Genomic DNA, 22746 nt, shown 5'->3' with positions numbered 1-22746 from the left:
AGATATAAATCAAGATCAGCAAATAAAACTTTAATTTTTTTGTTTTATTTAATTTTTTTGTGGATCTCTTCAGAAACTGAGAAATGGTAACAGAGTTTCACATTGAGTGGTATTAAATTAAACACTGAGCCTTTGGGCAAGTCACTTAATTTTTCAAGGCCTCAGTTTTCTCATCTTTTAACAGATGGACGACAGGGTAATAATAACTCTACTTCATAGAGTTATTATGAAAGCTAAATATAATGATTTAAATATGCTTGACCCATGGTAAGTGTTTAATGAATTTTAGCTATTATGATCACTTACCCTGACAGCAGGGCTATAAGGAACTGCCACTTTCTTTGCTATTGCCAGATAGCCTGGCGCTGAGGCTGTAAGTTTATAGTTTCCAGGAACGAGCAATCTCCAGTAATCACCATCCTTTGCTGTGGGGAACAGAATATCAAGTCACAGGCACATATGAGAAATTCATAGTTATGCAACCTAAATTCATTTTTTATTCCCTGTCTTTAGATATTTATAGAATTTAATGAAATTCCATTAAAAAGAGTATGACACTCTCTATTTTATTTTATTTTATTTTATTTTATTTTTTTAATTTTAAAATCTTTAATTCTTACATGCATTCCCAAAAATGAACCCCCCTCCCACCTCCCTCCCCACAACATCTCTCTGGGTCATCCCCATGCACCAGCCCCAAGCATGCTGTATCCTGCATCAGACATAGACTGGCGATTCAATTCTTACATGATAGTATACATGTTAGAATGCCATTCTCCCAAATCATCCCACCCTCTCCCTCTCCCTCTGAGTCCAAAAGTCCGTTATACACATCTGTGTCTTTTTTGCTGTCTTGCATACAGGGTCATCATTGCCATCTTCCTAAATTCCATATATATGTGTTAGTATACTGTATTGGTGTTTTTCTTTCTGGCTTACTTCACTCTGTATAATCGGCTCTAGTTTCATCCATCTCATTAGAACTGATTCAAATGAATTCTTTTTAACGGCTGAGTAATACTCCATTGTGTATATGTACCACAGCTTTCTTATCCATTCATCTGCTGATGGACATCTAGGTTGTTTCCATGTCCTGGCTATTATAAACAGTGCTGTGATGAACATTGGGGTACATGTGTCTCTTTCAATTCTGGTTTCCTCGGTGTGTATGCCCAGCAGTGGGATTGCTGGGTCATAAGGTAGTTCTACTTGCAATTTTTTAGGGAATCTCCACACTGTTCTCCATAGTGGCTGTACTAGTTTGCATTCCCACCAACAGTGTAGGAGGGTTCCCTTTTTTCCACACCCTCTCCAGCATTTATTGCTTGCAGATTTTTGGAGGAATCAACTTGCCTGACTTCAGGCTCTACTACAAAGCCACAGTCATCAAGACAGTATGGTACTGGCACAAAGACAGACATATAGATCAATGGAACAAAATAGAAAGCCCAGAGATAAATCCACACACATATGGACACCTTATCTTTGACAAAGGAGGCAAGAATACACAATGGAGTAAAGACACTCTCTAGAAGACATCATTTTTTGTAGCAGTTTTACAGATAATAATGTTATTTAATGAATCTTCTAATATAATGAATCATCATAGTCACATCAGAAATAACACAGATTAATGGATATTCTCAAGTCCCCAAGCTGCTGGCACCATAATTTCATTCTTGCTGTGAAGATCTGAAGATCTGAGAGTCTAGGTCAGTATCTCACAATGTGTGACCTGATGGCACCTCTTTGGAAATCCTGAGGGATGTGTTAGAATTTAGATTTCAAAAGACAAAACAGCTGGCATGCTTTCTAGGATTGCATTTTCAACCAACTTTGCAGAGGATTTCTAAGCAGAGTTGTGTTCCTGTACCTCCATCCTCTTTTTGAACAGCTTAGGTTCCCAGATCCCCTAGTCATCCACTCACATGTCTCCTTCAACTGATGTGCTGTTCCCCACCTGCTTATATGCCTGGCAAGCCGTCAGCACTGGAAAACACCCACCCCTCTACTCTCTGCCTGCCTCTGTGGCTGCAAGGGGCTGGGGAAAACACACACTGATGATGAGCTGTCCCCTGTCTACAAACACAAGGCCCTGGTCCTGCCCTGTTTTCCTCCCAAGTCCTTTCACTTTCCTGTTTCTTAGATTAGTGCACATCAATCACCTGAGAGACAGTAAGGAGCAAATCCTAATTCCCTAGATCTGGGATGAGGCCTGAGATTCTGCATTTCTAGCTAGTTCCAGGTGGTTGCTGAATTCAGTCTTGGTAGGGGCCACACTGAATAGCAAGGTCCAAGTGAAATTTTCCCTTTTCCTAACACCTGTACTGCATCCCCTTCATCCTCACTCTTAGTTGATGCTTCACGTTGTATTAATATTTCACTGTGAATATGGAAACCATCAGAAAAAAATAAACTCCCATCACCATCTCTTCTCCTTTATGAACTCTACATTTCCTTTAACCTAGTGTCTCATTTCTCTTCTTCACTTTACAGCAAAAGTTCTAGAAAGACTTGTCAATACTCTCCATTTCAGGCCCTTTCCTCCTCCTCCACAGTCCACTGAAATAGACTCATCAAGACTCCACACTGCCTCATTCAAAGGTGCATCTTTCCTGACATTTCACATTTCATCTCTCCTGAAATGCTTCCAGGTTTCCCAGACAAGGCACTACATTTTCTCTCCACCTTTGACTCCACTGCCCCATTGCTTGTTTCTCCTTACTACCCTATGCTGCCCTTGAAAAACTGCAGTGTCAAGGGAGAACAAGATGGCAGAGGAGTAGATGGATGTGGAGTACATCTCTCTTCACAGATACATCAGGAATACACCTTCAGACACAGAAGTACATCTAGAACACCAGCTGAGAGTGGACAGGAGTACCTGACCAGTGGCAAAGAATATATAGAACCACAAAACTCGAGAGGATGAAGGAACTAGGGGAGAAAACAGGAATGTTAGTAGGACTGGACCTGCCTTTGGTGGGTGGGGGAACTGAAGCAGGGGTCCAATCCCCACATTGGGGCAATTGTCTGAGTCAGAGGAGAAACATTTAAGGCTGAGAGTGAAACCGCTGATCTGTGGCAGCCTAAATGGAATGAGAATCAGACAGTCCTTGCCACAGCCATTCATACCCCGGGCAGGAATGCTGGTCTCCTGGAAGGGGCAGCTGCTGGGAGCTGGAGTTTAGGGATTGTGGAGCAATCCCAGGGTAAGGGCTGCTGTTGACTGCAAAGACATAGATTGAGGGGATGTGAGGGAGGAGATGGTGGTGGGAAATGCCAGTAGAAGAAAGCCAAGCAGCCATGGAAGCAAGGTGATACTGCTGAGTCACGCGTATGGGGGTGGAGCCATCATCATAGCCTCTCTCTCCCTGCATGCCAGGATTGGCAGCTGAACAACAGAGTGGCTGGCCCATCAAGTGCCTGACTGCACTGAACTACAGAGTAGGACCCCACACAGGGTACTCCTTTCAGTGGCTGATGCGCCAAACTACAGAGTAGGAACCCACCCAGGTGCCCCTTTAAGTGTCCCATGTGCCGGTCTACAGACTACGACCCCAGTCAGGGGGGCCCTTCTATGTGCTTGACACGCCAAACAACAGAGAAGGACCCCAGGCAAAGGAGCCCTCTAAGTGCTCGAATGGGTGGAGCTGTGAAGAAAGACTGGCCAAAGAGGCCTTCTGATCACCAGCTACAAGAGGCTCAAAAACGACTCTGATAGGGCCGTATCTCCTGCAGCGGAAGCAGTCTGTGTTCCTGCACACTTGGCGCCGCCAGGGTCCCCGAAACCCAAGCAACTGCACCATGTTCACGCTCAACTCTCACAGGGGAAGAGATGTCACAGGCAAAAAAAAAAATAGTCTTGCATTTATGTGCACAGGGTCACTTCAGTCGTGTCCAGCTCTTTGTGACCCTGTAGACTGTGGTCAAAATAGAGAGCCCAGAAAAAAACCTATGCACCTATGGTACCTTATTTTTGACAAAGGAAGCAAGAATATACAATGGGGCAAAGACAGCCTCTTCAATAAATGGTGCTGGAAAAACTGGACAGCTGCATATAAAAGAATGAAATTAGAACACTTCCAAACACCATACACAAAGATAAACTCAAAATGGATTAAAGACCTAAATGTAAGACCAGAAACTACAGAACTCTTAGAGGAAAACATAGGCAGAATACTCGATGACATAAATCAAAGCAAGATCCTCTATGACCCACTTCCTAGAGTAACAGAAATAAAAACAAAAGTAAACAAGTGGGACCTGATTAAACTTAAAAGCTTTTATACAGCAAAGGAAACTATAAGCAAGGTGAAAAGACAACACTCAGAATGGGAGAAAACAATAGCAAGTGAAACAACTGACAAAGGATTAATTTCCAAAATATACAAGCAGCTCATATAACTCAATGCCAGAAAAACAAACAACCCAATCAAAAAGTGGGAAAAAGACCTAAACAGACATTTCTCCAAAGAAGACATACAGATGGCTAACAAACAAATGAAAAGATGCTCAATATTGCTTATTATTAGAGAAATGCAAATCAAAACTACAATGAGATATCACCTCACAAAAAGCCTACAAACAATAAATGCTGGAGAGAGTGTGGAGAAGAGGGAACGCTCTTGTACTTTTGCTGGGAATGTAAATTGATACAGCCACTATGGAAGATGGTATGGAGATTCCTTAAAATAAACTAGGAGTAAAACCACCATATGACCCAGCAATCCCACTTCTAGGCATATGCCCTGAGGAAACCAAAATTGAAAGAGAAACATGTATCTCATCATTCATTGCAGCACTATTTACAATAGCTAGAACATGGAAGCAACCTAGATGTCCATCGACAGATGAATGGATAAAGAAGTTGTGGTACATATACACAATGGAATATTACTCAGTCATAAAAAGGAATGCATTTGAGTCAGTTCTAATGAGGTGGATGAACCTAGAACATATACAGAATGAAGTGAGTTAGAAAGAGAAAGATGAATACCTTATATTAATGTATATATATGGAATCTAGAAAAATGGTACTGAAGAATTTATTTACAGGGCAACAATGGAGAAACAGACATAGAGAATAGACTTATGGACATGGGGATAGGGGAGAAGAGGGTGAGATGTATGTTAAGACTAACATAGAACTTACATTACCATATGTAAAATAGTCAATGGGAATTTGCTGTATGGCTCAGGAAACTCAAACAGGGGCTCTGTATCATCCTCGAAGGGTGGGATGGGGAGGGAGGTGGGAGGGAGTTTCAAAAGGGAGGGGATATATGTATTCCTATGGCTGATTCATGTTGAGGTTTGACAGAAAACAGCAAAATTCTGTAAAGCAATTATCCTTCAATAAAAAATAAATTAATTTTTTAAAAAAAGCTACAGTCCCAGAACCTGCTCCTCAGATTTCATTCCTTTCTACCTATTTATACTGCCAACGTGAGATTTTCCTAAAATTTTCACATCTGGAATGCAGAGAAAATAATGTTTATATGTTACTAAGGTTAACAAAAGCAGTTGCTTGTGGCCATAGGATGCACGGCCTAGGTCCTTCAAGAAGTCCCGCCCCGGGGGTGAAAGGAGCAAAAATTTGGCACAGGTTCTGGCATATTGGTCCAGAAGGTAGGCGGGCACTTCACCAGGTGTTGATAAGCATTGCTGTTTGAATAAATAAATGGATTTTTAGAAAACAAATATTCAAGTTAAAAAATACAAATTATAAATGTGAGGTTAAATGAGAGTTAATGGTATAGGATGTTTGGGAACTAATTTAAAGGTTAACTAATGCTAAGGTCTTGAAACATGTAGAGTTTATAGCTAAAAAGATATTGTTGTTTTTGATAAGATACAAACAAATGAGAATTACACTAAAATGAGTTGGAGAGATGTTTATTAACAGGAGTAGATAGGTTTGCCAGAAAAACACATCATTTCCCCCAAACTAGGAAAATGGAAAGAAGGCTTTAAACCTTGAAATAATTAACATCAACTTCAATCCTGTAAGGTCCTTTTCAGCCTTGGATATATCCGGCTTTATGATACAGATTAAATGAAGAAATGGATGGGACATCCTGGACAACAAAACACAGGCAGTTACCCTCCTTCCTACTCTTCTGCTCCTTCCTGAGTTTCACCAATTAACAGCTCTTTAGAATTTCTTCTTAGGAGAGATCATTAAGAGACAGCATTTTAATTCCAGCTGGTTCACCTTCCTTTGCCTTGACAGCTGCAAAGAGCCTCATAGACAGCCCTGCCTCACAGCCCTCCTAAGTAACTGCCTGACTTGTTCCCCAGATAAAAATTTAACTAGATCAAAGCTGGAGAGAGACAGTGTAAAGAGACACGAGGTATTTAATTGCTTTGCATAGAACAGTATAAGAATGTAACTAGGCTAAGAAGTAGCCACGGTCTCATATGCAATACTAGAGCCTCTGATCACAGCAAAGAACACCCACCAGATGTGACATCATGGTCTATTCCTTCCACAGAGATGGTGGCGTTAGCAATTGGGTTACCCTGAAGATCTCGGACAAATCCTTTAACTCCTCGGTGTATCTGTGATGATCAAGAATAACAACAACAACAAAAAAAAATTGTATTAGAAACAACCTAAAAACATGCTTCATATCAAACATCTCCTTATTTTCTAGCAAAATACTGCAGATTCCTATTGTTTAGGAATCAAAACAAGCTCAAAAAGTCACTGAATTTTGTGTACATTCTTTACTCTGCTTTTTCTCAAGTAGACAAATGAGAAGTAACCCCTGGAAAATTGATATCTTATTCTGAGTCAAATAAGACTTTGAAGTACCTTCCAAACCACCAAAACAAACAAACGAAAACCTGTCAATGTGTAAAACAGTTCTGGTCTGAACATATTCCATTGCTTTCTATTTTAAATTTGGTTAATTATGTATACTTTATATGTCATGAATCATTTAACAAGATATCACATCATAGCCCTTCAATATTTGTTCCTTATAGATAAAAGGATATATATACTGTGAATATTTTTGCATTAAACCCACTAATAATATTATTTTGGTTGAAAATCACTGCATGAAAAGTCAGTGAACTTACTAACTGAAAACTGGGTTTATTAATAAAAAAGATTTTATGTCGAGAACAAGCTATTGAATTAAGTTGCTGTCATCAAAACAACTTTATTTCTAAATGATAATTCAACTAAGTCAACATGTATTTGAAGTAAAGGAGGGTCACTTAAGATCTTTGAGAAAGTACTGCTTCTGGAATATCAAATGATAATCTATCAATTTTGATAATTTAGCAAAACACCATCCACCCTACCCCAGTTGCTCTTCACTCATATGACCCCAGAAAATGAATTTTCTTTTGCTATTGATGGTATTTACATATTTTCCTATAGAAAGTAGAATAAATCTCACGTGTCCTTTTGTCATTGAAGAGTAAATATGGCAGTGGTACAATGTTTTTTCAAAGAGATACCCTCTGTATACTAATAAAATTTTTTTAATTTGTTATTTAAAAAAATAACAATAAAACTCTTTATAACGCATAATTCTTTTCTCCAAACGCAATTTACTCATGATAAAAAAGTGATACAGGGACTTTCTGGGTGGTTCAGTGGCTAAGACTGTGTGCTCTCAATGCAGGAGGCCTGAGTTTGATCCCTGGTCAGAGAACTAGATCCCACATGCCACAACTAAAAAATCCTGCATGCTGAAGATTGAAAATCCTATGTGCTAAAACTAAGATCCAATGCAGCCAAATAAATAAACATTTTTAAGTGATACATTTGCAGTAATAATAATAATTTTAATGGCAATCAGTAAAGTGAGAAGAGAGTAAACACATTTTTAAAACAAAAAGATATTTTTAATCTTTTCCCCAAGACTCACCTATGGATTAGCCAGCCAAATTAAATGAGACTGCAATTTAGCTACTGGAAACAAGAGACGTTAGCTTTCTGAATGAAATTCACATGGTAAAAGTATTAGAAAAATTGTGAAGATCAATTTATTCATCTTGGGGCATTATAATCCTGATATATGTTTAAAATTTCCTTGTCATTGCAAAAATAAATCAATCACTTCAAAAACATATAATTCACCTACGTTAGGTATAAATATATACATTAATATTCATAATTGTACGTTTTTCTGCCTCTGCAACCCAACACTTAAATTACAGTATGTGATTAACAAATAGTTATGTTAGGTAGGAAATTAGGCATGAGCAACAAGCGGTGGCCTAGCTGAAAAGGATGCAAGCTGATCTCTAAACCCCATCCTAAACACACCCAGGAGAGCTCACAGATATGCTACAAAAATAACCACAGTGATTTTTCCAACTTCTGCACATGCACCCTAGGCACACAGTGAATACAAACTAACCACAGGGGCTTCTTCGAGTAATCTTAAACAGCTAGGAGCCCATTAAGGACTCATAAATACTCATAATATGTATGGATTTATGGATTCTTACATAGTCATAAATATGTATGTGTTCATATGTACATATATTTGATTGTACAAACTGAATGATGGGAAAGACATACACAACAGAGACTGTTGCTGTGTAACTTGCAAGTGTCAGTTGGCCTTGAGTGTATGCCCTTTCCTGATAGGTGGTGAGTACAGGCCCTATTTTGCACAGGACAGAACCAAGAGGAAGAGACAGGAAGTATAATAGGATAAGCCAAGAGGGATTGTTATGACTACTTTGGGATTGGCCTATTGCCACGTCTCTTTAATAAAAGTTCTGTCTGCTTGAGCTATAACTGGACTGTAACTTGTCTGTTGTTTCAAACCCTTTAGTCTATCATTCTAAATCTTTGTTGCTATAAGACAAGAATCGAGGGTGACAAATAAACCAACTTCTTCAGTTTAGTTCAGTCACTCAGTCGTGTCCGACTCTTTGCGACCCCATGAACTGCAGCACGCCAGGCCTCGCTGTCCATCACCAACTCCCAGAGTTCACTCAGACTCACGTCCATCGAGTCAGTGATGCCATCCAGTCATCTCATCCTCGGTCGTCCCCTTCTCCTCCTGCCCCCAAACCCTCCCAGCATCAGAGTCTTTTCCAATGAGTCAACTCTTCTCATGAGGTGGCCAAAATATTGGAGTTTCAGCTTTAGCATCATTCTTTCCAAAGAAATCCCAGGGCTGATCTCCTTCAGAATGGACTGGTTGGATCTCCTTGCAGTCCAAGGAACTCTCAAAAGTCTTCTCCAACACCACAGTTCAAAAGCATCAATTCTGTGGTGCTCAGCCTTCTTCACAGTCCAACACTCACATCCATACATGACTACTGGAAAAACCATAGCCTTGACTAGATGGACATTTGTTGGCAAAGTAATGTCTCTGCTTTTGAATATGCTCTCTATGTTGGTCATAAGTTTTCTTCCAAGGAGCAAGCGTCTTAATTTATGGCTGCAGTCACCATCTGCAGTGATTTGGGAGCCCAAAAAAATAAAGTCTGACACTGTTTCCACTGTTTCCCATCTATTTCACATGAAGTGATGTGATCAGATGCCATGATCTTTGTTTTCTGCATGTTGAGCTTTAAGCCAACTATTTCACTCTCCTCTTTCACTTTCATCAAGAGGCTTTTTAGTTCCTCTTCACTTTCTGCCATAAGGGTGGTGTCATCTGCATATCTGAGGTTATTGCTATTTCTCCCAGCAATCTTGATTCCAGTTTGTGTTTCTTCCAGCCCAGTGTTTCTCATGAGGTACTCTGCATAGAAGTTAAATAAGCAGGGTGACAATATACAGCCTTGACGTACTCCTTTTCCTACTTGGAACCAGTCTGTTGTTCCATGTCCAGTTCTAACTGTTGCTTCCTGGCCTGCATACAGATTTCTCAAGAGGCAGGTCAGGTGGTCTGGTATTCCCATCTCTTTCAGACTTTTCCATAGTTTATTGTGATCCACACAGTCAAAGGCTTTGGCATAGTCAATAAAGCAGAAATAGATGTTTTTCTGGAACTCTCTTGCTTTTTCCACGATCCAGCAGATGTTGGCAATTTGATCTCTGGTTCCTCTGCCTTTTCTAAAATCAGCTTGAACATCAGGATGTTCACGGTTCACATATTGCTGAAGCCTGGCTTGGAGAATTTTGAGCATTACTTTACCAGCATGTAAGATGAGTGCAGTTGTGTAGTTGTTTGAGCATTCTTTGGCATTCCCTTTCTTTGGGATTGCAATGAAAACTGACCTTTTCCAGTCCTGTGGCCACTGCTGAGTTTTCCACATTTGCTGGCATTTGCACTTTCACAGCATCATCTTTCAGGATTTGAAACAGCTCAGCTGGAATTCCATCACCTCCACTAGTTTTGTTCGTAGTGATGCTTTCTAAGGCCCACTTGACTTCACATTCCAGGATGTCTGGCTCTAGATAAGTGATCACACCATCGTGATTATCCGGGTCGTCAAGATCTTCTTTGTACAGTTCTTCTGTGTATTCTTGCCACCTCTTCTTAATATCTTCTGCTTCTGTTAGGTCCAGACCATTTCTGTCCTTTATCGAGCCCATTTTTGCATGAAATGTTCCCTTGGTATCTCAAATTTTCTTACAGAGATGATGGTTAAATAAATAAATGTCTGATATACCAATTATGGAGCATTATTTTTCTGCTTGAAATTTTCCACTATAGCAGTAAACCTCAATGGAACTGTTATGGGCTACCAGGACTCCACAGGAATGCAGACTGGAAAACACAGTCATTTTATGGTGTTTGCAAAAGAAATCCCAGAAGTTTATTAATAAATTTCACTCATATCTGGGGAAGGTATTTTACTACACTGTTATTCCTATAATTCTCCCTCCCCAGATTCCAAACATTTCAGTCAAGCAAGGCTAAAAAACAAAAAAATTAAATCTTCATTTTTGCTAGAATTGTTTAATGTCAATAACCCTTAAATCTTCAAATACTCCTGCCCTTCAAGGAGTGTGATTCAGTGTTGGGACTGAAAACTCATCTTTAACAATAATCTAGATGAGTCTGAGGCAAGTGCTCATGAACCATTCTTTGAAAAATTCTTTGGAAATTTTGAGAACTAGACAGTTTCATGGCGATTTCATAGGAGCTCTTTTTAGCAAACTATTTATGTTGATTAACTTTACAACTCCAGGTCCTAGAAACATCCTTTTAAGTTTCAGCAAGAGATTTCTTCTCAACCAATCATTGAATTGGATCTCCTAATTACCAATAGAGTTTTGCCAAGAGAACGCACTGGTCATAGCAAATACCCTCTTCCAACAAGAAAAGAAGACTCTACATATGGACATCACCAGATAGCCAACACCGAAATCAGATTGATTATATTCTTTGCAGCCAAAGATTGAGAAGCTCTATACAGTCAGCAAAAACAAGACCAGAGGTGACTGTGGTTCAGATCATGAACTCCTTATGCTGTATTCAAACTTAAATAGGAGAAAGTAGGGAAAACCACTAGACCATTCAGGTATGACCTAAATCAAATCCCTTACAATTATACAGTGGATGTTAGAAATAGATTTGAGGGACTAGATCTGATAGACAGAGTGCTGATAAACTATAGATGGAGGTTCGTGACATTGTACAGGAGACAGGGATCAAGACCATCCCCATGGAAAAGAAATGAAAAAAAACAAAATGGCTGCCTGAGGAGGCCTTATAAATAGCTGTGAAATGAAGAGAAGCAAAAAGCAAAGGGGAAAAGTAAAGATATACCCATTAGAATGCAGAGTTACAAAGAAGAGCGAGGAGAGATAAGAAAGCCTTCCTCAGTGATCAGTGCAAAGATATAGAGGAAAACAACAGAATGGGAAAGACTAGAGATCTCTTCAAGAAAATTAGAGATAACAAGGGAACGTTTCATGCAAAGATGGGCTCAAAAAAGGACAGAAATGGTCTGGACCTAAAAGAAGCAGAAGATATTAAGAAGAGGTGGCAAGAATACACAGAAGAACTGTACAAAAGAGATTTTCATGACTCAAATGATCACGATGGTGTGATCACTCACCTAGAGCCAGACATCCTGGAATGTGAAGTCAAGTGGGCCTTAGAAAGCATCAGTGGAATTCCAGGTGAGCTATTTCAAATCCTGAAAGATGATGCTGTGAAAGTGCTGCACTCAATATGCCAGCAAATGTGGAAAACTCAGCAGTGGCCCCAGGACTGGAAAAGGTCAGTTTTCATCCCAATCCCAAAGAAAGGGAATGCCAAAGAATGCTCAAACTACTACACAACTGCACACATCTTACATGCTGGTAAAGTAATGCTCAAAATTCTCCAAGCCAGGCTTCAGCAATACATGAACCGTGAACTTTCACATGTTCAAGCTGGTTTTAGAAAAGGAAGAAGAACCAGAGATCAAATTACCAACATCTGTTGGATCATGGAAAAAGCAAGAGAGTTCCAGAAAAACATCTATTTCTGTTTTATTGACTATGCCAAAGCCTTTGACTGTGTGGATGACAATAAACAGTGGAAAATTCTGTGGGAATACCAGACTACCTGATGTGCCTCTTGAGAAACCTGTAAGCAGGTCAGGAAGCAACAGTTAGAACTGGACATGGATCAACAGACTGGTTCCAAATAGGAAAAGGAGTACATCAAGGCTGTAATGGTCACCCTGCTTATTTAACTTATATGAAGAGTACATCATGAGAAACGCTGGGCTGGATGAAGCACAGGCTGTAACCAAGATTGCAGGGAGAAATACCAATAACCTGATATGCAGATATCGCCACCCTTATGGCAGAAAGTGAAGAAGAAGTAAAGTGCTTCTTGATGAAAGTGAAAGAAGATAGTGAAAAAGTTGGCTTAAAGCTCAACATTCAGAAAAGAAAGATCATGGCATCCGGTCCCATCACTTCATGCGAAATAGATGGAGAAACAGTGGCTGACTTTATTTATTTTATTTTATTTTAGCTCCAAAATCATGCAGATGGTGATTGCAGCCATGAAATTAAAAGATGCTTGCTCCTTGGAAGGAAAGTTATGATCAACCTAGACAGCATATTCAAAAGCAGAGACATTACTTTGCCAACAAATGTCCATCTAGTCAAGGCTATGGTTTTTTCAGTAGTCAAGTATGGATGTGAGAGTTGGACTATAAAGAAAGCTGAGCACTGAAGAATTGATGCTTTTGAACTGTGGTGTTGGAGAAGACTCTTGAAAGTCCCTTGGACTGCAAGGAGATCCAACCAGTCCACCCTAAAGGAGATCAATCCTGAGTATTCATTGGAAGGACTGATGCTGAAGCTGAAACTCCGATATTTGGGCCACCTGATGCAAAGAGCTGACTCGTTTGAAAAGACCCTGATGTTGGAAAAGATTGATGGCAGGAGGAGAAGGGGATGACAGAGGATGAGATGTTTGGATGGCATCACCAACTCAATGGACATGAGTTTGGGTAGCCCTCGGGAGTTGGTGATGGACAGGGAGGCCTGGCATGCTGCGGTCCCTGGGGTCACAAAGAGTCAGACACGACTGAGTGACTGAATGAAATGAATGGAATCATCTATTTTCCATCTGTTATAAAACTAGTCAATGATTAGATTTTAGGCCCAAGTGTTCAATTATTAATCACCACCATATTGTTCCACTGTCATGAAACAATTTCAACACAGAACTTCTGGAAGCCTTCAGTGATATTCCACCAGCCTTTGATTCCCTAATCTGGAGTGTCCTTTGAGGCAAGCTGGTGTGTGTTCACTGCAAATACCAATCTTACTGCTTCCATACATTCTGTACAATAATAGTGATGTTACACCAGGATGGGTCACAGGGATCTGTCGACAGATCAGATTTTCATTTCAAGAGGCATAAAACAGGACTGTATCATCTGATCCCTCTTCTTTTCAGCTGATTCTTATGTAAACTGATACAGCTTTTAGATTAATTAATGCACCTGCCACCATAAATATGCCAATCACTCTACTCTTTCTGATGGCACACATTTGGGTTTTGTTTTATAGTGCATTTTTTCTCAAGCACTAAGATAGGACTTCCTTGGTAGTTTAGTGGTTAAGAATCCACCTGCCAATCCAGGGAACATGGGTTCAACCCCTGGTCCAGGAAGATTCCACATGCCATAACCATGCACCACAGCAACTGAGCCTGGGCACCACAACTACTAAGCCTGTGCTCTAGAGCCCATGAGCCACAACTACTGAGCTTGCACACTCTAGAACCCATGCTCTGCAACCAGAGAAGACACCACAATAAGAAGTTTGCACACCACAACTAGAGAGTAGCCCCCACTCACTGCAACTAGAATAAGTTCATGTGAGGCAATGAAGGTTCATGTGCAGCAATGAAGATTCAGCACAGTCAACAATAAATAAATTAGAACTGAGAACTTAAATAGCAGCTGAACTTTTTCTTTTAATTCTTGACAGGATAATAATTTTACTGACATCAACTGTAGGGAAACCTAGAGCATAGCTCCAAGAAGCCTTTTCTGAACTGGCAGCACTGGCTTAAGGACCCTTCTGTGTACTGCTATTGCTCTTTATGTTAACATTTATCATCCTCTCTTGTAGTTAGGTATTGATATCTGAACTTAAGATGAAACACACTCTCTCCAGAGAGAGAGGGTGCCTAGGACATAAAAGTAGCTTAATAAATTTTTGCTATAAAAATAAATAAATAAAATGAAAAGTATTGAATTAAGGAAGCATTCTTTGATATCTAAACAAAGAACACACCAAATAGCCTCATCTTACTTACTCAGCCTACAACTTTACTTTCAAATTTTGCTCTTAAAATATCCATCCAAATATAGCTCTCCTCAAACGACATTCTACAAGGGTGCCCACTAAGATTTTTTCAGAATCAACATAGCTAATTATCTTTAGCTTTGTTGTTGAAAATATCTTTTTATGTTAACATGCACTTTTATGTTAATTCCACTGACTGATACAAATCCTGTATAATGGATGTTTTTTAATCACTGTCATCACTGTATCTATTCCATGATAATGCCTTTTGGTAAGGTACATGGATACTTGTGGAGAAGGCAATGGCAACCCACTCCAGTACTCTTGCCTGGAAAATCCCATGGACAGAGACGCCTGGTAGGCTGCAGTCCATGGGGTCGCCAAGAGTCGGACACAACTGAGCAACTTCACTTTGACTTTTCATTTTCATGCATTGGAGAAGGAAATGGCAACCCACTCCATTGTTCTTGCCTGGAGAATCCCAGTGACGGGGGAGCCTGGTGGGCTGCCATCAATGGGGTTGCACAGAGTCGGACACAACTGAAGCGACTTAACAGCAGCAGCATGGATACTTGACAAGTGTAAAAGAATTCTTAAGCTGGTTTCACATTTTTAATGCATTGGGTTCACGTGTATATGTTTCTATGTACCTGTGGGTGTGAGCTAAGTCACTTCAGTAGTGTCCTATTCTTTGCAACCCTATGGACTGTAGCCCACCAGGTTCCTCTGTCCTTGGAATTTCCCAAGCAAGAACACTGGAGTGGGTTACCATTCCCTTCTCCAGAGAATCTTCCTGATCCAGGGATCAAACTTGCATCTCTTATGTCTCCTGCATTGGCAAGCAGGTTCTTTACCACTAATGCCACCTGGGAAGCCCTTTTATATGTACATGTATGTGCAAATAGCTACTTATCTATACAATAGCATTTGTTTATATCAAATTAGTTTAAAAATCAGTCTCTACTACCTGCCAATATATGAAACTAACATTACTCTCCCTGACTTTGGATGTAAATGGCCACATACAGAATGGAAAGTGAAACTGTCAAGGCACTGCAAGCAAAGAACAGAGTCCTTAGGTCTTTCCCAACAGTACTGCCCCTGGTGTCGGTCTCTACCTAGTACAGAGGGATGGGGTTAACAGGGAACTGGCCTGGATCAAGTCTGAACAGGTAGGTATTTTATTCTGACCCGTGGTGAGATTCTCCAAAATTCTGTACAGTGACTCTCTGCTAAAGATCTAAATTTATGTCATGAGAGGCAACACAGCATGGTGATTCTGGAACTAGACAGCCTGGATTCTGGCAGAATAACTTCAGACAAGTTGTTTAACTTCTCTGTGCTTCTGATTTCTTATTTTTAGTTCATGGGTGATAATGGTGGTGGAATAAAAGATGATGTTGATGATGATATAACTTTCCTCATGGAATTGTGACAATTAAATTAATCAGTTACCACATGTAAGGCACTTAGAATAATGCCTGGGAAAGAGTTAATGCCCAGTATATGTAACTTACCCATCATTGCCATTACCTCATCTCCAGTTGAGTCTGGACTGTGACGAGTGAGGCATAAGGAGACTTTCACTCCTAGGTGCTGATCCTACACCTGCATAACCCTGGGAGTGAATGGCTCATTAAATTTTGTATCCTGGGTGCCTCATTTACCTCATTCTAGTTTTGATCCTGCCTGGAATGTCTGACAAACCCAAGGTGATCAGGGTAGAGGAGTATCTTAGGATTGCCCTTGATTAATGCAATATGAAAGAAGAGAGGGTGTCACTCTACCTTTCCATAACTTCAGTTTAATCAGTTCTCAGTGAATATTCATGAACTAAAAAAACAATTACAAATGAAAGACTATTTGAATCACGACTGATGCATTTTCCAAATGTAGCATTCTCACTCTGGGTCAGGTGGATTCATATAGTCTGGGATCCTCTTAGGAGACTATTGTGCACCAGGTTACTATTGTGCACTTAGATCTCCCATTTTATGCTGGAGACTGGGTTTACCTGATGAATGTAGCTAATGAGGGAGTTTTTGTTATCCTCCCAGTAGTTCTTCAAAGTCTCTTCAGGTGGAAACTTTTCACAGCTAAGCTCCACAGTAATCTCAAAGCAGTTGCTGCTGAGGTAATTGAAATCTTGCATTCCTGCCAAAACACCAAATGAAAAGTTAAAATATGCATGTGGTGACTAGAACCCATACCAACTGTTCTGCTGACAGCTAGGTAAAAACTGTACCAATCCATGCATCTTGAGGAGACTGTGGAAAATTGCCAATGAAATCATCTACTATATGAGAAGGAACAACATACTTGGGGGATAGTTACCACTTCACAAGCACAAATTCTCTCAGGTTCTTAAACAGTCATTTAGTGTAATACATTGCTGTTGTATAGTCCTAAAGCAAGTATCAGCCACATTCCACAGTGCTGGAATCAACTTCAAAGACAACAGGAAAGTGACATCATCAAAAAGGTGAAACAGGAATTTTCTACTATCTTCCCTCCCCCAAAAAATACAAATTTTAACAATTACCCATGAATAGAATGTGTTTATGGAAGTTCAGGAATCTAATGGAAAAGTTAAAGCACACTATTGGAGAAAAAAATTCAAGACTGGACACGTTGAAGTGAGGAAGAGGAACAGTTTCACTTTACCTGTATTACCTCCTTCCCTAAGGTGGCATAGCTTAGTGCCAAAGAGACTTAATTAGTAATATGAAAACATATAAAAACATACAACGCATTGGTAAAGGTAAGTATATAGTCAGATTCAGAATATTCTAGTACTGTAATATGAAAGTGTATTATTCACTCTACTATAAGTTTTTAAATATTAAAAATAAGTATAGCTACAATAATCTGTTCATAGATACACAAAATGGAAAGATGTAAATTGTGACATCAAAACAGAAAATGTGGGATAAAGTTTTTGCTTGCAATCAAAGTTAAGTTGTTGACAGCCTAAAATGGACTATTACACTATAAGATGTTTCATGTAAGCCACATGGTAACCACAAAGCAAAAACCTATTCAGAAACAGTAGAAAGAAAAGAATCAAAGCATATCATTGTAGAAAATCATCAATTCACAAAGAAAGAGAGCAAGAGAAGAAGAAAGGAACAAGGTAACTTCAAAACAGAAAAACAATATGGCAAGGCCTTCTCTATCAATAATTATTTTAAATGTAAACAGATTAAATTCTTTAATCAAAAGACATAGAGAGCTGAATAGATTTAAAAAAAATAAGACCCAACTATGTGGTGCCTACAAGAAACTCACTTCAGGTTTAAGAACACACATAAGCTCAAAGTGAAGAGATGACAAAAGATATTCAGTGCTTATGAAAACCAGAAGAGAAAAGAGGTAGCAGTACTTTTCTCAGGCAAAATACAGTTTAAGCCAAAAACTGTAATAAGAGACAAATACCATTATATTTTGATAAATGGGTCAATTCATCAAAGGATGATACAACTATCAAAAATACACAAACACTCAACATTGGAGTATCTAAATATATTAAGCAAATACTAATAGGCCTGAAGAGAGGAATGATTACAGTACTATAACAGTAGGGAACTTCAGTATCCTACTTCCAATAATGGATAACTAGATCATCCATACAGTCTCAGCAAGGAAAAACTGGCCTTGAACTATACTTTATATTACTGTGAAGAAGGCTGAGCACCAAAGAATTGATGCTTTTGAACTGTGGTGTTGGAGAGTCCCTTGGACTGCAAGGAGATTCAACCAGTCCATTCTGAAGGAGATCAACCCTGGGATTTCTTTGGAAGGAATGATGCTAAAGCTGAAGCTCCAGTACTTTGGCCACCTCATGCGAAGAGTTGACTCATTGGAAAAGACTCTGATGCTGGGAAGGATTGAGGGTAGGAGGAGAAGGGGACAACTGAGGATGAGATGGCTGGATGGCATCACGGACTCGATGGACATGAGTCTGAGTGAACTCCGGGAGATGGTGATGGACAGGGAGGCCTGGCGTGCTGCAATTCATGGGGTCGCAAAGAGTCAGACACGACTGAATGACTGAACTGAACTGAACGGAACTGAATAGCCATACAGAACAAGCCATTCAACAGCTGCAGAATAAACATTCTTCTCAAGCATACATGGAACATTCTCTAGGAGAGATCATATCATAGGTCACATAACAAATCTCAGCAGACTAAAGTAGGCTGAAATCATGCCAACTATCTTTTCCAATCACAACGGTATAGAACTAGAAATCATAACAAGAGAAAAACTAGAAAATTCACAAACATGTAGAAAAGTAAAAAACACACTCTTGAACAAGTCAAAGGGAAACCAAAATATCTTGAACAAATGAAAACAGTAACACAACCTACCAAAACTTATGAGATGTAGCAAAAGCAATCCTAAGAAAGAAGCTCATTATGACAAATGCTCACATTTAAAGAAAAAAGAAATATGTAAAATAAATTATTTACTCTTACACTTCAAAAAACTAGAAAATGAACAAATCAAGCACAAAGTTGCAGAAGGATGGGAATAATAAGGATCAAAGCAGAAATAAACAAAATAGAGGCAGGGATAACAATAGAAAATATAAATCTAAGGACTGTTTTTTTTTTCCTTATGGTTTTATTTATTTTTAAATTTATTTATTTATTTTAATTGGAGAATAATTACTTTAAAATATTGTGATTTTTTTGCCACACATCAACATGAATCAGCCATGGGTACACATGACTGGTTTTTGAAAAGATAAAACAGACAAAGCTTTAGTTAGACTTACCAAGAATAAAAGAAAGGGGAAAATTTTCAACTAATACCATAGAAATGCAAAGGATCATAAAAGACTGTGAACAATTATAAGCCAACAACTGGACAACCTAGAAGAAATGGATACATTCCCAGAATCATACAACTTACCAGACTGAACCAGGAAGAAACAGAAAATCAAAACAAATCAATTACTAGTAGGGAAATTGAATCAGTAATCAAAAACTTCCCAAAAAGAAAAGCCCAGAACCAGAAGGTTTCACTGGTGAATTCTACCAAACGTTTAAAGAAGAATTCACATCAATCCTCACCAAAATTTTCCAAAAAAACTGAAGAGAAGGGAACACTCTCAAACTTTTTTTACAAGTCCAGCATAATGCTGATTTCAAAGCTAGATAAGGATACTACAGAAAAAGAAATTACAGGCTGGCTAATTATCATGATGAATAAAGATGCAAAAATTCTCAACAAAAATTAGCAAATTGAATTCAACAGCACATAAAAAGCATCATACACAATGACCAAGTGAAATTTATCCCTAGGATGCAAGGATGGTTCAACAAAGACTAATCAACAAATATAATATACTGCATTAATAGAATGAAAGATAAAAATTAAATGATCATTTCAAAATATGAAGAAAAATCACCTGAAAAAATTCAGCATGTTTTAATGATAAAAACTCTCAACAGGTTGGGTAGAAAAGGAACATACCTTAACATAATAAAGTCCATATATGACAATTCCACAACTAACATACTCAGTGTTGAAAGATTTAAAGCTTCTCCTTTAAGATCAAGAACAAGACAAGGAAGCCTACTCTCACCATTCCTATTCAATATAGTGTTAGAAGTCCTATCCAGAGAAATGAGGCAAGAATAATAAATAAAAGACACACGTTAGAAAGGAAGAAGTAAAATTATCTGTCTGTAATGATATGACTTTATATATAGAAAACCCTAGAGACTACCAAGCACACACACACACACACACACACACGCACACACACACAACTATTTGGACTAATAAAATAATTCATTAAAGTCTCAGGATACCAAATCAACATACAAAGATAAGTTACATTTCTATCTGCTAACAAAAAAACTATCCAACAAACATATAAAGAAATCAATCTCACTTACAATAGCAACAAAAACAATAAAATACTTAGGAACAACTTTAACCAAGGAGATGAAAGAGCTAAACAAAGAAAACTATAAGACAATGATTAAAAAAAAAAAAGAAAGAAATGAAAGAACGTACAATGATAATGGAAAGATATCCCATGTTCATAAATTTAATACTGTTAAAATATCCATAGCACTCAAACTATCTATAGATTGAATACAATTCCTATCAAAATCCCAATGACGTTTTTCACAAAGCTAGTGGAAAAAAATCCTAAAATGCATATAGAAACAAAAGATACTGAATAGTCAAAATAATCTTGAAAAAAAAAAAAAGAACTAAGGAAAAATAAGAACTTCCTTATTTCAAGTGGCAAGTGAAAGTGTTAGTCACTCAGTCATGTCCAACTCTACAACCCCATGGACTGTAGCCAACCAGGTTCCTCTGTCCATGGAATTCTCCAGGCAAGAATACTGGAGTGGGTAGCCATTTCCTACTCCAGGGGATCTTCCCAACCCAGTGATCAAACCCAGGCTGCCTGCACTGCAAAACTATAAAAAACAAAACAGTTTGGTATCAGCATAAAAACAGACACATATACTAAACAAAATCAAGACTGAGCCCAGAAATAAACCCTGATGTATACAGCCAACTAAGGAGATCAGTCCTGGGTGTTCTTTGGAAGGAATGATGCTAAAGCTGAAACTCCAATACTTTGGCCACCTCATGCGTAGAGTTGACTCATTGAAAAAGACTGATGCTGGGAGGGATTGGGGGCAGGAGGAGAAGGGGATGACAGAGGATGAGATGGCTGGATGGCATCACCAACTCGATGTACATGAGTTTGGGTGAACTCCGGGAGCTGGTGATTGACAGGGAGGCCTGGCGTGCTACCATTCATGGGGTCGCAAACAGTCGGACATGACTGAGCGACCGAACTGAAATGAACTGAATATTTGACAACAGAGCCAAGAATGCTCAATGGAAATAAAATGGTCTCTTTAATAAAAAGTTTTGGGAAAACTTGATACATACCTGTAAAAGCAACAAATGGGACTTTTATCTTACACAAAAATTAATTTAAAATGGGTTAAAGGATTAAATTCAAGACTTTGAACTGTAAAGCTCCTAGAAGGAAACAGAGAAAAAAGCTCCCAACATTGGTCTTAACTAAATTTGGGGGCCATGATACCAAAAGTATTGGATTAGTGCAAAAGTGTGGTTTTGCATTGTTGAACTTTGTCATTTGATACTGGAATACATTCTTAAATAAATGTGGTTATGTTATACATCATTTTACTGCACAATATCTAGCTTTATGTTTTTTGCTAATGACATTACTTGCTGTTTATTTTATATTTATTTTAGACTATAGAAATGATGTTAGACAAAAAGCAAATTCAAGTGATTTTCTGATTTGAGTTCAAAATGGGTCATAAAGCAGTGGAGACAACTTGCTACAACAATGCATTTAGCACAGGAACTGCTAGTTCAGTTCAGTTCAGTTCAGTCGCTCAGTCATGTCCAACTGTTTGTGACACCATGAATCGCAGCATTCCAGGCCTCCCTGTCCATCACCAACTCCCGGAGTTCACTCAAATTCATGCCCATCGAGTCAGTGATGCCATCCAGCCATCTCATCCTCTGTCGTCCCCTTCTCCTTCTGCCCCCAATCCCTCCCAGCATCAAGAGTCTTTTCCAATGAGTCAACTCTTTGCATGAGGTGGCCAAAGTACTGGAGTTTCAGCTTTAGCATCATTCCTTCCAAAGAACACCCAGGGCTGATCTCCTTTAGAGTGGACTGTTTGGATCTCCTTGCCGTCCAAGGGACTCTCAAGAGTCTTCTCCAACACCACAGTTCAAAAGCATCAGTTCTTTGGCACTCAGCTTTCTTCACAATGAACATACAATGCAGCAGTTGTTCAGGAAGTTTGACAATGGAGACAAGAGCCTTGAAGATGAGGAGCACAGTGGCTGGCCTTTGGAAGTTGACAATGACCAACTGAGAAGATCATCAAAACTGACCCTCTTACAACTACATGAGAAGTTGATGAAGACTCAACATCAATCATTTACAGTCATGAGGCACTTGAAGCAAACTGAAAAGGTGAAAAAGTTCAGCAAGTGAGTTGATTGAAAATAAAAAAAAA

At 39.0% G+C, this 22746-nt stretch overlaps 1 protein-coding gene across 1 annotated transcript in view; it reads right to left on the bottom strand.

The window, feature by feature from the left end:
* The window catches only part of CPE (carboxypeptidase E), a 150723-nt gene that overhangs the window by 3148 nt on the left and 124829 nt on the right, over positions 1-22746 (bottom strand). The window contains exons 6-8 of the mRNA XM_018061636.1: positions 16716-16855; positions 6465-6564; positions 307-425 (exon numbers count right to left, since the gene is read on the bottom strand). Coding sequence (XP_017917125.1) covers positions 307-425; positions 6465-6564; positions 16716-16855 — 359 coding nt within the window. The remainder of the gene's footprint in view (positions 1-306; positions 426-6464; positions 6565-16715; positions 16856-22746) is intronic.

This window comes from Capra hircus, chromosome 17 (genome assembly GCF_001704415.2).
Source record: "Capra hircus breed San Clemente chromosome 17, ASM170441v1, whole genome shotgun sequence".
Classification (NCBI taxonomy): Eukaryota; Metazoa; Chordata; class Mammalia; order Artiodactyla; family Bovidae; genus Capra; species Capra hircus.
This window is presented reverse-complemented; position numbering and strand designations above follow the sequence as displayed.